The sequence below is a fragment of the Chiloscyllium plagiosum genome, chromosome 7, assembly GCF_004010195.1.
Source record: "Chiloscyllium plagiosum isolate BGI_BamShark_2017 chromosome 7, ASM401019v2, whole genome shotgun sequence".
NCBI lineage: Eukaryota > Metazoa > Chordata > Chondrichthyes > Orectolobiformes > Hemiscylliidae > Chiloscyllium > Chiloscyllium plagiosum.
This window is the reverse complement of record NC_057716.1, coordinates 18,586,259-18,601,495: the sequence shown is the minus strand read 5'-3', so window position 1 is coordinate 18,601,495 and position 15,237 is coordinate 18,586,259. Positions and strand designations below refer to the sequence as shown.

Genomic DNA, 15,237 nt, shown 5'->3' with positions numbered 1-15,237 from the left:
TGGGTGGGGATGTGTGTGGGGGGATGCTGCATGGGGGGGATGCGTGGTGTGTGTGTGTTGCATGTAAAATTGATAAGGGGAGTAAAATTTTAATTAGTGTTATATGCTGACATTTATAAACATTTACCTGTAGCTAGAGTCTAATTATTTACAATAAACAGCAATTCTTAAGTACAGAAACCAGACCGGTGCCTTCTATTAACCTGGGCTCTGACAATCAGCTAGGTTGAGGAATTCTGTGCACTCATTTTCAACTCTAACATTTTGTGATGACTGTGCAAATACTGGGGCTTGATTTCTACATATTACCCCAGTAGGTCAGGATAACCTGAGAATTTCCTTCCAAAGTAAAACCTCTACTCTTCTGTTCATACAACTTTCTCTCTACCTGTGAACATCTTTTATCCCCAACTGCATCCCGAAAAAAATTAAATTGAACCCACAGTGAGTGTGTCAAAAGTACAAGTGTCTCTCTACCTTTAACAGACTGAAGAGCTGGTTTCTGAAAAGACAGAAGCCAAAGAACAAGTTTCACATCTCCACTACCAAAATTACCAGCCATCCCACATTGCCCAGGACAAAATCCGACTGCACTCTCAACAGCATGGGACAGGGTCACAACCATTTCACGGAAGAGCAGCATTAAGACAATAATTGATCCAGGAAAGAGAAGCCATTGAATCCATAACCCAAATTAGGGGCAAAAGATACACCCCAGGCATTAAACGTATTGTTTTGTGGGATCTTGCTGTGCAGTTGACTGCTCACATGGCATCAGCGATTTCAAAATTACGTATGTAATTGTCAAAGGTTTGGGTCTAGCCACTATATAAATGCAAGTTATCTTTCATTCCTCTCCACAAAGTGAGGACTTGACAGTTGTCCAGAGATGCCCAACTGGTTGTACAGATACAACCATTGATGGTCGTTCAACATTAATGCAGATTTCTGGTTCGCAGTTATTCTGATCCATCAGTAAGAGGTGACCAATGCTCTTGCCTCCTGCGTGTGCAACTGAATCTTTGAAATACTAAGAAAATCACCCGGGTGTGCAAGACTGCAAATGCCTTTACTGCCATTTACCCAAACAAAGTGGTGGGAGGGATCTTTGCCAGCTTCCAGACCAGTGCCAGTACTTCTTCCTTTCCTCAACAAACCCTACAGCTCTCCATCACTGTACTGATTGCACTCGATCAATGAATACCTTTCCTGGCAGTCGGTGAGATGATTCTCCAGTTTCTTTTTCCCCTGGAAGGTGGTCACACTTTGATCACACACATCTCAATGCAAGAAAGAATTCTGGACATGGCCAGCAAGGATTTCACTTACCACCTCAAAACAAGTTGCAAGTTTGAGCAGCAGACAGGCATATTCATGCAGGTGCCTTGTGGGCATGTAAAAGAGGGTGTGCAAGAGGTCAGCAGCATGGACACTCTCATCCGTCACTTCAGCTAACTGCAGGAGGGTTTGCAGGCTTTTGTTGAAGAGCTCACTGTGAAGGATACAACCAAAAAGAAGCATATTTATAGCACAGGACAGTTCACTCACCATACAGACCATTCAAACTTAGTGACCCAATCTCTCAGAGATGAGGTCACCTTCCACGTCCCATAATCTCCCCATCTTCCCGTGACCCTTCCACTCCATCCCTCCCTTCAATCCACCCCCTACCATCCCTCTCCTCAATATACCCTCTGTTCTCATGACTTATTATGCCCTCCAACCCTCATCACGTCAGCCACCCTTCCCCATCCCATCCCTCTCCTTGACCCATCCAATCCATCACGACATGCCTTACTCTACTTACACTGTTGGCTTGGCCAGTGCTTGAAAACCACCAACCACCAAAAGATTCCCGACCGAGTTTGAGTACCTGAAACCAGACCGAACAGCACAGTCAACAAAACCACCTGCAATTTCATGGACATGAATGTCCAGGACAAAAGCAGTACAGGCAGGTCCCATTAGAAGGGAATTCCTCTTACTCTGCAGGAACAGGAGTCAAAAGAAGCATGAACACCTGAGGTCAATGTAATTTCGCTTCAGTCTGAGATCTACTCTACCAAACCAGCGTTGTCACTTTAATCAACTTGCTCGGACAGGTTATGATGGGCAAGCACGGTGGCACAGTGGTTAGCACTGCTGCCTCACAGCGCCAGAGACCCGGGTTCAATTCCCGACTCAGGCGACTGACTGTGTGGAGTTTGCACATTCTCCCCGTGTCTGCGTGGGTTTCCTCCGGGTGCTCCGGTTTCCTCCCACAGTCCAAAGATGTGCAGGTCAGGTGAATTGGCCATGCTAGATTGCCCGTAGTGTTAGGTAAGGAGTAAATGTCTGGATATGGGTGGGTTGCGCTTCGGCGGGTCAGTGTGGACTTGTTGGGCCGAAGGGCCTGTTTCCACACTGTAAGTAATCTAATCTAATTTAATCTAATCTAAAAACACTACCACTGCGCTACAAGAACCCTTACTAACCTTGTGCAGATTATGCTAACTATAGAGACCTTTATTGATTGGATCCAAAACTGACTTTTTCTGTCAGGCAATATGTATAACCTAAGCTAAGCTGCATTTAGGGATGTTTGGTGGACAGAAACAGAGTGGAGTCAAACTGGCTTGTATGCAGCATGATGGAGGCAGATCTGACTTGTAATCTAATTGGGAATACAGTAAAACACAGAGAAGGTACACTATAAAATACAAGGCATCCAATCATAGGCTTGTAGAATGGCTACCTAAACAGGAAATAAAATTCAATATCGATAAGTGCAAGGTGGTGCACTTTGGTAGGAATAATAAGGAAGCTAAAGGTGTAAAGGTAAAGCACACAAGAAACTACTTCTCACTAATCTAAGTGGAATAGTCGTGTTCAGATTGCTATTCCACACAAGAACTGTTAAAAGGTGATTGGCCACAAGCAGACAGAAGCATAGCTATGGGTTTCAGCAACAGATGGGAAGATACAGGGCACATGACAGGAAAAGTTAGAGCTGGAAGTGGACAGGCTTGATGGTGAAAACAATGTTGGATCAGAGGCTGAGCCTGGGGTTAGGTAGGACACAGAGATTGAGAACCGTCTGGATCAGCCTCAGGCAGTGGTCAGGTAAAGGGCAGGAGTCAATGCCAGAGAATACAATTTCTGCATATCTAATGGTGTGGTCAGATAACCAGTACGATAAACAATATGATAAACTAGATAATGCGTATGTGGCGGTGAGATAGAGTCAGGGTATCACCAGCAAGTGGGTGGAATCTGATACAAAAGTAAAATACTGTAGATGCTGGAAATCTGAAATAAAAGCAAAGAGAAATGCTAGAAACATTTCAGGCAGAGAGAAATAGAGTTAACACTTCAAGTTAGAACAAACCTGAACAGAGATTGAAAGGGAAGCTTTTGATAGGGGAGGTTAAATAACAAAAGCATTCATGGAGGAACAACCAACAAGAATAGTAGTGGATGTAGTCAAGAAACAAAAGGTGATGTCCAAGTGAGGTTATGGCTATTTATCAGGTACCTGAATGCAACTTGAAGAAATATTAAAAGAAAATTTGAAGACTAATCTAGTGAAACTACATATACAAAACAAATTTCAAACTAAAAGGAGAAAACCCACATTGAAGATGTGGAACCCAATGTTGTATTTTGGATGATGTCATTGAATTCAACAGCACGGATGAGAAACCGAAGGAGGCCAAGGATTGATCCCATGGTGACACTGGGGTGACAGCCTAGGAGCGTTAACTTAGGCTACGGCAGGAGATTTGTCTGGAAAGAACCCAATGGACAAGAGTAAAACCAAGTCAAGTCAGTCCGAATGTGCTGGATAATAGAAGAGGGGAGTGGAAGGATGTGTGAGAGACTGTTTACAAATGCTGCATAAAGTTGATAAGAGTTTAGAGGATACTTTATGATAATCCTACAAAGTTGTAATTTGTTATATTGAGATGGGCCATTTTCAGTTTTGGAGCAGGGAAGAAATTTGTTTAGATGTGAGATCAAACAGAGTTCTGGTCACTGGGCTGGGAGGTGACATCATATTCTCGGATCTTGAGAACTGAAATGAATTAGGAATGGGGAGCTGAAAGTGCTGGAGAAACACTGAGACAAGCTGGACTTGACATGTTAATTCTGTTTTACTCTCTACAAGTACTGCCAGATCTGCAATATTTCATTTTGTTTTTATTTTGTATCTTGCGTATCTGTACTTTGCTTTTACAGTATTGATGAGGGAGTCATTTCCAAGGAGACCTGGGTCAAGGGTGAATGCAGTGAAAACTGTATATAAAACAGTGAACATAAAGCCTGACGTGCTCAGCAGAAGTACCAAAAGATGGAATCTCTCACTGACATCTCTGTACTGAGCCTGCTGCAGTAGAAGCTTAAGGAACACTTTGATTACGCACCTTGCTGCTATGGCCACAACATTTAATTCGACAATTTCAGGCCAAAGTTCTGTCTCCTATTCTGCTTCCTTCTCTTTGAATGTTTCAATGTTTCTTATTTTCATTTGCACAGCAGCACATTTGATTCTTTTGTTCTATTTCTTGCCCCATCATCTATCTCATTGACCAGCATTAATCTTCCAGGAACATTCAATCTCTCTGAACACCCCACCTATCACAGACCTTTCCTTTAACTTTATCCCACCATTTGTTAAAACCTGTTGTATTTCTAACATTTTCCATTGATTGTGGATGGATATGGGAAAAGGACTGGCTTAAAAGCCAAGGATTGTTAAGTGATTGCTACACTTTATAAATGTTACATGACACTTGCTGCAAGCACTGTTTACGTAGCTGTTGGGGGAAGCTTAGTTACAGATTAGCTGGCCACAGGAGGCATGATATGCATGGAGATTTGGCCAGCAACCCAAGTAACGGATTACCTGGTCACTAGTCCACAGACCAATGATGACAAAGGGCTCCTGCCTGCCAATAACTACGTGATTAGCTCCTAGATAACCGAACAACTTAGGGGTGTGAATGTTCGGGTAAAAGGGTGGGGCATCTGAAAGAGAAAGAGGTCTGTAGGTAAAAGCATCTCAGGCTGGAAGATAGTCAGTTTATTTCCCTCTGCATCCATAACACTCAGGTTTGTTTGTCTGTGTCTTTTTAGAATTTTAAAAAGGAAGTTATTAGAACTTCAACTAATGAGCAATGCTGGTCATTTATTTTATTGTCTGTCTTTTGAACTGATTCATTTATAGTTTCTTGTCAAATACAGGAACGTGGCCAGTGTTTTCTGGTAACCTAAGTCCACCAGACAGGTAAACTGGAGAACTTTGAGTACTTATAATTAAATATAACTTTTGTGACAACCCCAGGAGTAGTGAGGCTCAAGTACCAGCAAGCTTTCTCAAACATATGTCACATTATGGAAAACAAACTAGAACACAGTGGCTAGAAAGGTTGAATTATCTCCAGAACGTGCTGCATAGCATTTTTAACTAATGTATAATCATACAGTTAGTGAAAGCATTGCTAATTTATGGTGTGAAACATGACATTTCTTGAAGGACTGAGTGACACACACAAACACTAGGAAATTGAAGCACAGGTCAATGCTGAGATAACTAGCCTTACCTCAGCCAAGACAATAGTTGGGGCACAGCAACTAGCCCAGAACCATTGAATCCAAGAAAGGGGAAAATGGCACCAACTTCATATTGAGCTCAACCCAGTCCTTCCTGCCTTCCCAATGACCCTCACTGACATGATATTCACAAGGAACTCCCTCCCTAACAGCATTGTGGATGTACCTACATCAAACGGGCTGCAGCAGTTCAAGTAAGGCAGCTCACCACCAACTTCTCAAAGGCACCTACGGGCAATAAACCATGGCCCAGTCAGTGACATCCACATTCCATGAATTGATTTAAAAATAACGGTGCCGGATGATGACCCAATACGTTGGTATTGATTTCAGAAGTGGGACAAGCAGCAAATTGTGGGTTAAGGCAAAATACTGCAGTTGCTGGAAGTCTGAAACAAACAGAATGCTGGAGAAACTCAACAGATTTGGCAGCATCTATGGAGAGAAAAACAGAGTTAACACTGAGGCTGATAGCCAACAGTTCTGTCAAAGAAATAGAATATAAAGGAGCATCTTAACAGAAGAAAAGTTATTTAGAGCAGGGATATTCAGAAGAAAAGTTGTTTAGAGCAGAAATATTCAAAACTTCAGGTGTGAGCAGCTGAAGGCACTGTCACCCATGATGCGGTGATTACGAAATCATTCAAGAGACCAGAATTGGTCAGAAAGCAATATATGTCGTGAGCATAGGGATGATGGACGGGACGAACGGAAATTATTGAGAGTTAGGACAGAGGCACAGTTTTTGGATCACCTTCAATTGATGGATGCCTGCAGCATCTCCTAGTTGGAGAATTAAACCTTTGTATTCTCACTGCTAGAAATTCATTATCCTTTCCCTGTATGCAATATTAAACAGCTCTACTCGCATTGGCTCATTGTGAACACTCGCACCACCTCAGAAACAGTAGCAGGGTTGTGTACTTGCTCTTTGAACGTGTCCAGGAAGATGTTTGTGTGCTCCAACATGGCGAGTGTTTTGACATCCTTTGAGGTGTGAAGGAACTTATTTAAGGTGACTGTGTGCTGTCCAATCAGGTAGCACAGTTTGCTATATTTGCTGGCTGTGTCCTGTAGTAACTGGCTCAAAGTCGAACCCAAAGTGGAAGATAGGTTATCTATAAAACAACATACAGCAAAATTTATAAGTAACCTGTACAATCTTTCAAACATTCTACCTATTTTGAACATTAGATTGTTCTCTTGATGCTTTACCATTCAGGTCAAGATTATAGCGGTGCTGGAAATGCACAGCAGGTCAGGCAGTATCCGAGGAGCAGGAAAATCAACATTTTGGGCAGGAGCCCTTTATCAGGAACCAAAACGTCGATTTTCCTGCTCCTCGAATGCCTACTGACCTACTGTGCATTTCCAGCACCACTCTAATCTTGACTCTAATCTCCAGCATCTGCAGTCCTCTCTTTCGCCTGCTTCACCATTCTTGTCATAGCTGCATGTTCCAACTTGGCCATTAGATGGCACTCCAATCCTTAAAAAGCCAGATTATTTTATAGCTCCGGAAGGCAGCTAATAGTTCAAAGGCTAACCCCAAGCCCACTCCACTGCTTTGGACTTTCTTTCAGCACCGCAACAGTTTCTCTATATTCAAGACTTGCTTCGAAGTTTCTGCTGTTGTGTGCAGCCTCCATCACAATGTCAATTCATACCCTTGGTTAATGCTCACCTCAGGGCTTAAGAACACCTCAGTATTTTGCTGCAGAACATTGACAAACCTGTCCTCAACAGTACTGTACTTCAATCTATAACACTGGGGTACAGCAGGAGTTCTGAGGAAGGGTCATTTGACCAAAAACACTAATTCTGATACTCTCTACAGACAGTGCCAGATCTGCTCAGCGTTTCCAGTAATCTCCGTTTTCATTTCTGATTTAAAGCATCCCCAGTTTTTTCAATTTTTCTTAAACTAGTGGGGACAGGTCTGTCTACATAACACTTAGGTGCAGTAGTGGGGGCAGCTGTCTGTTCCTCCAAATCTGCATAGGGTTATTTCGCTCAGAATAGTTATTCAGAACTGTCCAACTTTGGCAAGACAACCTGTAATTGTACTAATGAGGGGAAGTTGTGCAAACATTCTACTTTCTGATTCAATTTTATTCTTGTTTTGTCATTCATTCTCAGCATGCTGAAAACATTGTGAGATATTCTGGAGAGGAGCAGTAAGCGGGGGTCAGAAAGATAATTTTCCATACCTAAACCCAGCAGGGGTTTGAGTATCTGATTTTTCACGTCACTCAGCTTGCAATGGAATCGCCTCTCTGATGATGCCAGTTCATGTAAGCTAGCAATGTAGCCCATTACGTTCCTGTCTGAGAGCTCCAGGCACATCTGTCCCCCTGCAACCAGGCTGTTTATGTATCCAATCTGAAACCAAACACAGAGTAACATTAAAGAAAGATGACAAGAACTGGTCAACAAGTCCACGTTCCTTCTATCCACACCAGACACTGCGAACACAGGAGAAGTATGACTTTCAGTTCTAGAAAGCTGGTAAAAGGATTCAACTGAACACCCCCAAGAATTCATTCCTTCAGAAACAAAAAAAGTTATAAAAACAATACACCAGAAACATTCAAATACTCAACGTGAAACTTAATACATCCACACTCTGCTTCTTATACCACAGATGCTTCCAGATCTGATGACTATCTCCAGCATTTTCTGTTTGATTCACAATTCCATCATCCGCAGCATTTTGATTTTGCCAAATTAAACACTATTGCTCCAGGTCAGAGACTAGGAATCCTGCACTGAGTAACCCTCTCTCCTGTCCATCATCTACAAGGTACAAGTCAGTAGTGTGTTGGAATGCTCCCCACTTGCCTGGATAAGTGTAGGTCCAACAACACAGGAAGCGTGACACCATCCAGGACAAAGCAGCCCACTTGACTGGCATCTGAACTATGACCTCCAACATTCACTCCCTTCACCACTGATGTACAGTGTTAACAGTATTCTACAAGATGCACTGTATCAACTCATCAAACCTCCTTTGACATGACATTCCAACCCACAATCATTACCACCAAATAGAACAAGGGTAACAAATCCACAAGAACACCTGCAAGTCCCTCTCCAAGTCACATGCCATTCTGACTTGGGACAGCGATACAGTCCTATCAGTATTTCTTGGTCAAAATCCTGAAACGCCTTCTTCACAGCACAGTTGATGTGCCTGGACGATATGAACTGCAGGCATTCAGGAAAGCAGCTCACCACCATCCTCATGAGGGGAATTAAACATGAGAAATAAATGGCAGGCAACACCCACGTCCTGAGAATAAATTTTTAAAAATCCAGAACGTTTAGTCACCCCACTTACTGAATCAATGCTTATGAGGCTTCATATTGTCTGCCATAACAAAAAGCCCACAAACTCAAGTGGACAAACATAGCAGCCAATTTACAGACAAAGCTGCACAAAGAACAAAATAAATCTTTTTCAAAAAAAAAGCTGGAATAAGTGCTGTCCAAGACATGGGGGGAGATATACCAGCTGTTCTTTCAAATGCTCAGACAACGTTTACATTTGCTAGAGAAAGCACACATTTCATCAGGATGATGTGTCCTTTGATCATTCAGCACTCAGATCTCCTGAACCCAAAGTGAAATTTCAGTTCGAGCAGAGCTGGCAACCTTAATTTCTTCCTTCTCCTTGCTCATATTCTCAAAAAACTTGTAACCATTTGCTCTCCTCCAAGCCCATCATGTTAGCAGTTCTCTTCCCTCAGGTATATTCCCTCATGCCTTCAAACCATTGCCTTCAATCCCTAGTTCAAACTCTTTTACCTAGTTACTGACTCTATCCCTCACCCTGACTGAATGAGACTGTTTGCAACTTTGGCATCATCAGTGACCCACTTAGGGGTGTACTGCAAATCACACATCAACACCATTTCCAAGATCACCTATTCCCATGCATTGCCTGACTGCACCCTGTCTCAGCTCACCTACTGCTAAAGTCCTCACTCACCTCATGACCTCTTGACTTTACTATTCCAACATAATCCTTGCTGGTATCCCACATTCCATGCTCCATTAAAATGGCATCATTAAAAGCTCTGCTGCCAAAGTCTTTACTCACACAAAAGTCTGTTCACTCATTAACAATGTACTTGCTGATATGCATCGACTCCTGTTCAAGCAGTACCTCAACTTTAAAATTCTTGTTCTTCTTTGCAAATACCTCCAGTGTCCTCACTTTTTCCTATCTCCAATCTCCACAAGTCCCACAACCCTCCAAAATAGCCACAATCCACCAATTCTGGCATCACATGCAACTCTGATTTTAATTACATTACCACTGCTTTTAGCTGCCTGGACTCAAATCTTTAGAATTCCCTTCCTTGCATTCCTCCCTTTAAAACACTTAAAAAAAACCTGCCTCTTTGATCAACCTTGTGGCCATCTGCCTTAATATCATTTAAGATGACTAGGTTATCACAACTTGTTTTCTGGTACTCATGTGAAGTGACTTATGACAATTCATGACATTAAAAGGCAGCTACATAAATTCAAGTCATTGCTGTGCTGCAATTCTCAATTCATTATTGAAGCAAAGATGGTTTTGAAGCTCATGTAATGGCCAAAATTACAGACAAGTGTTTAAAATATGTTCACAAGTTAAAATAAATATTTATTTTTTTCTGTTGAAAAAAATTTTCCCTCTCTGTTCAAAGCATAGCAAAACCGACAGGTTGGACATGCCTATATTAAATAAAAAAGATCAGTAGGTAACAGTGCGGTTTCCTATTTGCTGGTTTTCAATCTTTTCAGGTTCAGGTCAATTTTGCCTAAAAGATGGAATACATCATTATACTCACATCTCCAAAATGCTTTCAAGGAACACTCTTATTCACTCAATATGTCATAGAACAAAATGTGACCTAATGAGCAACAGACAAATAACCTCAAAAGGGAGATACAACAGCAGTAGAAACTGGGTAAAAGTTCTAGCTCAAGTGAAACATTTTGGGGGGGGGGGGGGCAATGGTAATCCAACATGAGTTTCTCACAACATAACAGCAACTGATCAGCTTAAAACTCACTCAAGAATAGTGATCAATTGAGTTACATGCCTAGTCTCCATTTAACTCATAAAACTAGTGTGTTCTCAGATGATAATTACTTGGAACAAGATTAATACAATCTATACACTGAAGGAATTCCACCTCATCTCTACAGGTTGCAGCTGTGGCCTGGTCTACTAGTGCACAATAAATAGTGTCTACTTAGCTTGGACAGCTGTATGTGTCACCACCCTTAATACTTAGAATGGAGTGTCAATCTTCAGAGAGAGTATTCAGTTAAAAGCTCAAGAGTAATCCTGCTGAGGTTTTTTTTTAAACATGTCTTCCATAAAAACATCAAACTAACAGTTTACAACTTTTCAAAACTGACTGCAAAGACAATGACCTTTTTACTGAAAGCCAGGATGAAGAAGCAAGTCACATAATTATGGTATAAGTGGTATTTAAGTAGTTAAAGATAGAACAAACGGCTCCAGGAAGTAGTAGTGATAGACATATGGCTCCAGGAAGTAGTAGTGATATACAAAGACCAGAAATCCACAGCTAACTGATCCTTGAGAATATGGTGACTCACCTTTTAATGCATAAAGTGCAGCATACAAAGACTATTTATCTCTTTGATATCCATTTTTTCCCCCTGACATACTTCGTTGAATCATACAGCTAATTCAGCTAATGTCTATGCTGTTTTTTTCCCCTCCTCCAAACTCCCCAAATCACCCCTTGCTCCATGCCTGTGATTAGTTTTCTTGCCCCCAAATGTTTATCAAAATCTGGAACTTTCATTCATTGATTTGGAACCTTCCAAATGGCAAAATCAATTTTGTCCCAGATTATTCACACTGCTCATAGCTGCCATCAGATTGATTAGCCAGTCTTCTTAAAGAAGTCTGCCATACTTGCTAGTTCTTAAACAACTTCCCCAAGAAAGATTGGCAGGTCATGGTCAAAGTCATAATTTCTTCTCTTGGAAAGTTTGTATTACCCCACTAAGACCATATGACTTTGCTTCCTTGACAGCTTCCAATCTTGTAAGATAATATTGTATAAGGTCAGGGTTTTGAAAGGGTTAATGTTGGAGTCTGTATTAGGCTCCACCCAATCTGATGTCATCAATGTTTGGAGGAAAAGGGGAGTTGAGCTTGAATTTTTATGGAGGTAGATGAGCCATCATTGTTTCTTGATTGGCTAATTTAACAACATATTAAGGATATGTAACTTGTACTGATTGCAATCATGCAATAAACTATATCTTATTAAAATCAAGGGCTTCTTATTAAGATTCACAAATGGTTATCTCTAACCCTCTTAACCAAATAGTTTCTCAGATTCAATCTCGTTGGGTTGGTGGCAACACTCCACTCCAACCATTAGCTAGTTCTAGTTGGTTCCACAGAAGTTATAACATTAAGTATTTTCAATTTTTTCCTTGATAATATTCTTTCTTCCTATATTTACGACAGCATCCATTCCTTAGTGAAGATAGATATAAATTACTTAGTATTTGAATTTTAATTTCCACCTCCAAAAGAAAACTCCCTTTTGCTCCCTAATTATTTTGATTATGCAGATGATTTAGACGGTTTGGTTCTCCTTTGTCACTTGCTAAAATGTTCCCATACATTTACTTTACCCTTATTTCCTCTTTTGTTTTTCTCCTATGCTTTTTAAATCCAACTTGGGTTTATAACTTAGCAGAGAACTGATAATTATCAAAAGCCTCCAATTTGTTTCATTAGTTATTCAAGAAGCTCAGGTGCCTTGCCTTTTCCTCCATGTGGGAATGTATCTAGTCCGTATCTAAACTCTTGCTTCTTTGAAGGTAATCCATGCTCGTTTACCTACTGACCTCTATCTCTTATTCCAATTCATCTTGAACAAATCCTTTTCCAAATTGAAACTAATGCTTTATTCACTCAAGTGCCTCAATCTTTGATCCACGTTATTTTCATAACTTCTCTAAACTTGATGGTGATCACTGTTCCACAAATGCTACACCAGAGAAACATCACAATTTGTTCTTCAAACTAAATTACACATTACTTCTTTTCTTCACTGGATTGAAAGTGCATTGATAAAGGAAATTCCTCCCTTTTTTTTCCTTTTAATTGTTGTTTTCAAGTCTATTGAATACCCCATGATCACAACTCTAAATTCCTTGCACTTTTCTATAATTTTCCTGGAAATGTGTTCAACAGTCCCTTTCAGCTATTTGGAGGCTTATAACATTTACCTTGCAGTTTGAGATTCTCTACTGTTGTTTATTTCTAACCAGATAGAATCTTTGAATTTCTCAAATAGATCATTCCCTCTTCAAAGCTGTAATGAGATCTGTTATCAACATGAACACCTATTATTCCTTTGTGAATCTTTCTTGAACACACTATAGCCCAGAATATGAAGTGTCAATTTCTCCCCTTCTGTGATTCGGAGATGCCGGTGTTGGACTGGGGTGTACAAAGTTAAAAATCACACAACACCAGGTTAAAGTCCAACAGGTTTAATTGGAAACACATTAGCTTTCGGAGCGACGCTTCTTCATCTGATGAATCACCTGATGAAGGAGCGTCGCTCCAAAAGCTAAGGTGCTTCCAACTATCCCCTTGTGTGGACCAGCTCTTTGTTGCAATACTGCCACTATATTGCAATCCCAGGAGCTAACTGTACCTGCAGGTTATCAACATTATCTACTGAGCATTTGTTTGCATTTTTTTAAATAAATATTTTTATTAGAAATTTAACATTTTAACAAGTTTACAAAAATAAACAAAACTCTCAAGTACAAACATTGATATACAATTAAATCTTAAATATATAATAACCAAAATATAACAAAAGAAAAATACCGAGGAAAAAAAACAAAACTCAACTAACTACTAATCTAACCTACAACTAACCAGAGTGTATATTTAAGTCTCTTACATTATTCAAATAAAAGAAAGAGAAAAAAAAAACAGCAGATAACATAGAAATTGGGTAGTGAGATACATCAAATGTAACAAAATCTGTATTCGTGCGGGATTCCTCTCCCAAGGGGCCCCGGACCAGCCAGGTTCGTAATCTCAATTCAATAAAAGCCCTTGTTAGGATAGCCGAAATATCTGTATTCATATAATTCAAGAAGGGCTGCCATATTTTAAAAATAATTCGGTCTTTCGGTACACCATATTTGTAAAGAAGTCAAGGGGAATACATTCCATAATTAATCTGTGCCAATTTGAAAGTCCAGGGGGGCTCTCAGCCACCCAGTTTACCACAATATTTTTCCTTGCACAGAAAGAGAATAGAAAATAGTCTCTTCCCGTACGTGTCCAGGGGAGGATAAGTTCGAAAAGCCCAAGAGGAGAGATACAGGGTCCACTTTAATTTCCTTTCCTAAAATTTCTGTCAGGGCACTTGCTACTTTAGTCCAGTATCTACGGATCTTATGACAGGTCCATAGACAATGTACAAGAGTGCCCACCTCTATTTTACATTTGGGACACTTTGGGGATGCCCCTGCCTTAAATTTTGCCAATCGATCCGGTGCTATATAGGACCTATGAAGTATCTTCAGCTGGATAGCCTGAGTTCTGTTACAGATGGTGATTCTTCTAGCGTTTTTCCAAATGTCATTCCATGTTTCTATAGAGAATTCTAGTCCCAATTCCTGATCCCATGTTTTAAGCAGATTGTCCATATCTCCCGATACTTCATCATGTAGTAAATGATAAATAGCACTGATGGAGGATACCCCCATTGGTCGTAGTACTCTACATTCTCTATTTGATTTATAAAGACTATCTAATAACGTAGTCTTCTTCTGTATATAGTCTCAAATTTGGAAGTATCGATACAGGTCTCCATTAGGTAATCCGAATTTCTGACACAGCTGTTCAAAAGACATCAGGACCCCATCTTTAAATAGGTCTCCTAGACATGAGATACCCCTGGATCTCCAGAGTTTAAAAGTGGCATCTGTAAACCCCGGTTGGAATCCCCATGCTCCCACTATCGGCGCATAGGGGGATGTTTTATGTGAGTTGCCCTCATTTTGCCGCATTATATTCCAAGCCTTAATTGTGTTTAGTATTATAGGGTTTTTACAGTGATCTGTAATGATTTTCCTCTTGTCTGAAAATAAAAGGTTAATAAGTGGGTATTTTACTTGAGAGGCCTCGATGTCCAACCAGATTGATTGTGGATCAGACAAGACCCAATCAGCTATGTAACTTAATAGGGAACTTAACTGATATTTCCTAAAATCTGGGAAGTCCAATCCTCCCCTTGTCTGTGGAAGCTGTAGCTTCTCCAGCTTAATGAGGGGCCGCCTATGATTCCAGATAAAGGAACCCAGCCAGCCATATAATTTACATAAAGCCGTCCTCGGCAGCATCACCGGAAGCATTCTCATAGGATATAGGAGACGGGGCAGGACATTCATTTTGATTAGTGCTATTCTACCCAACCAGGAAATTGGCAGGTCTCCCCATCGCTGGAGGTCCTGCCTTATCCTTTCCAATAAATACACAAAATTAGCCTTATACAACTGACCAAACACTGGAGTAATAAAAATGCCTAAATATAAGAAGCCCTCCAGGAACCAGCGAAAGGGAAA

At 40.7% G+C, this 15,237-nt stretch overlaps 1 protein-coding gene across 6 annotated transcripts in view; it reads right to left on the bottom strand.

Moving 5' to 3' along the window:
• als2b (alsin Rho guanine nucleotide exchange factor ALS2 b) overlaps window positions 1-15,237 on the bottom strand; it is a 123,708-nt gene that overhangs the window by 52,795 nt on the left and 55,676 nt on the right. For all 6 annotated transcript variants that reach the window (XM_043693128.1, XM_043693127.1, XM_043693130.1 and 3 more), the window contains 4 exons: window positions 7,803-7,974; window positions 6,521-6,710; window positions 1,808-1,873; window positions 1,330-1,492 (listed from right to left, as the gene is read on the bottom strand). In XM_043693128.1, the coding sequence (XP_043549063.1) occupies window positions 1,330-1,492; window positions 1,808-1,873; window positions 6,521-6,710; window positions 7,803-7,974 (591 nt within the window). The remainder of the gene's footprint in view (window positions 1-1,329; window positions 1,493-1,807; window positions 1,874-6,520; window positions 6,711-7,802; window positions 7,975-15,237) is intronic.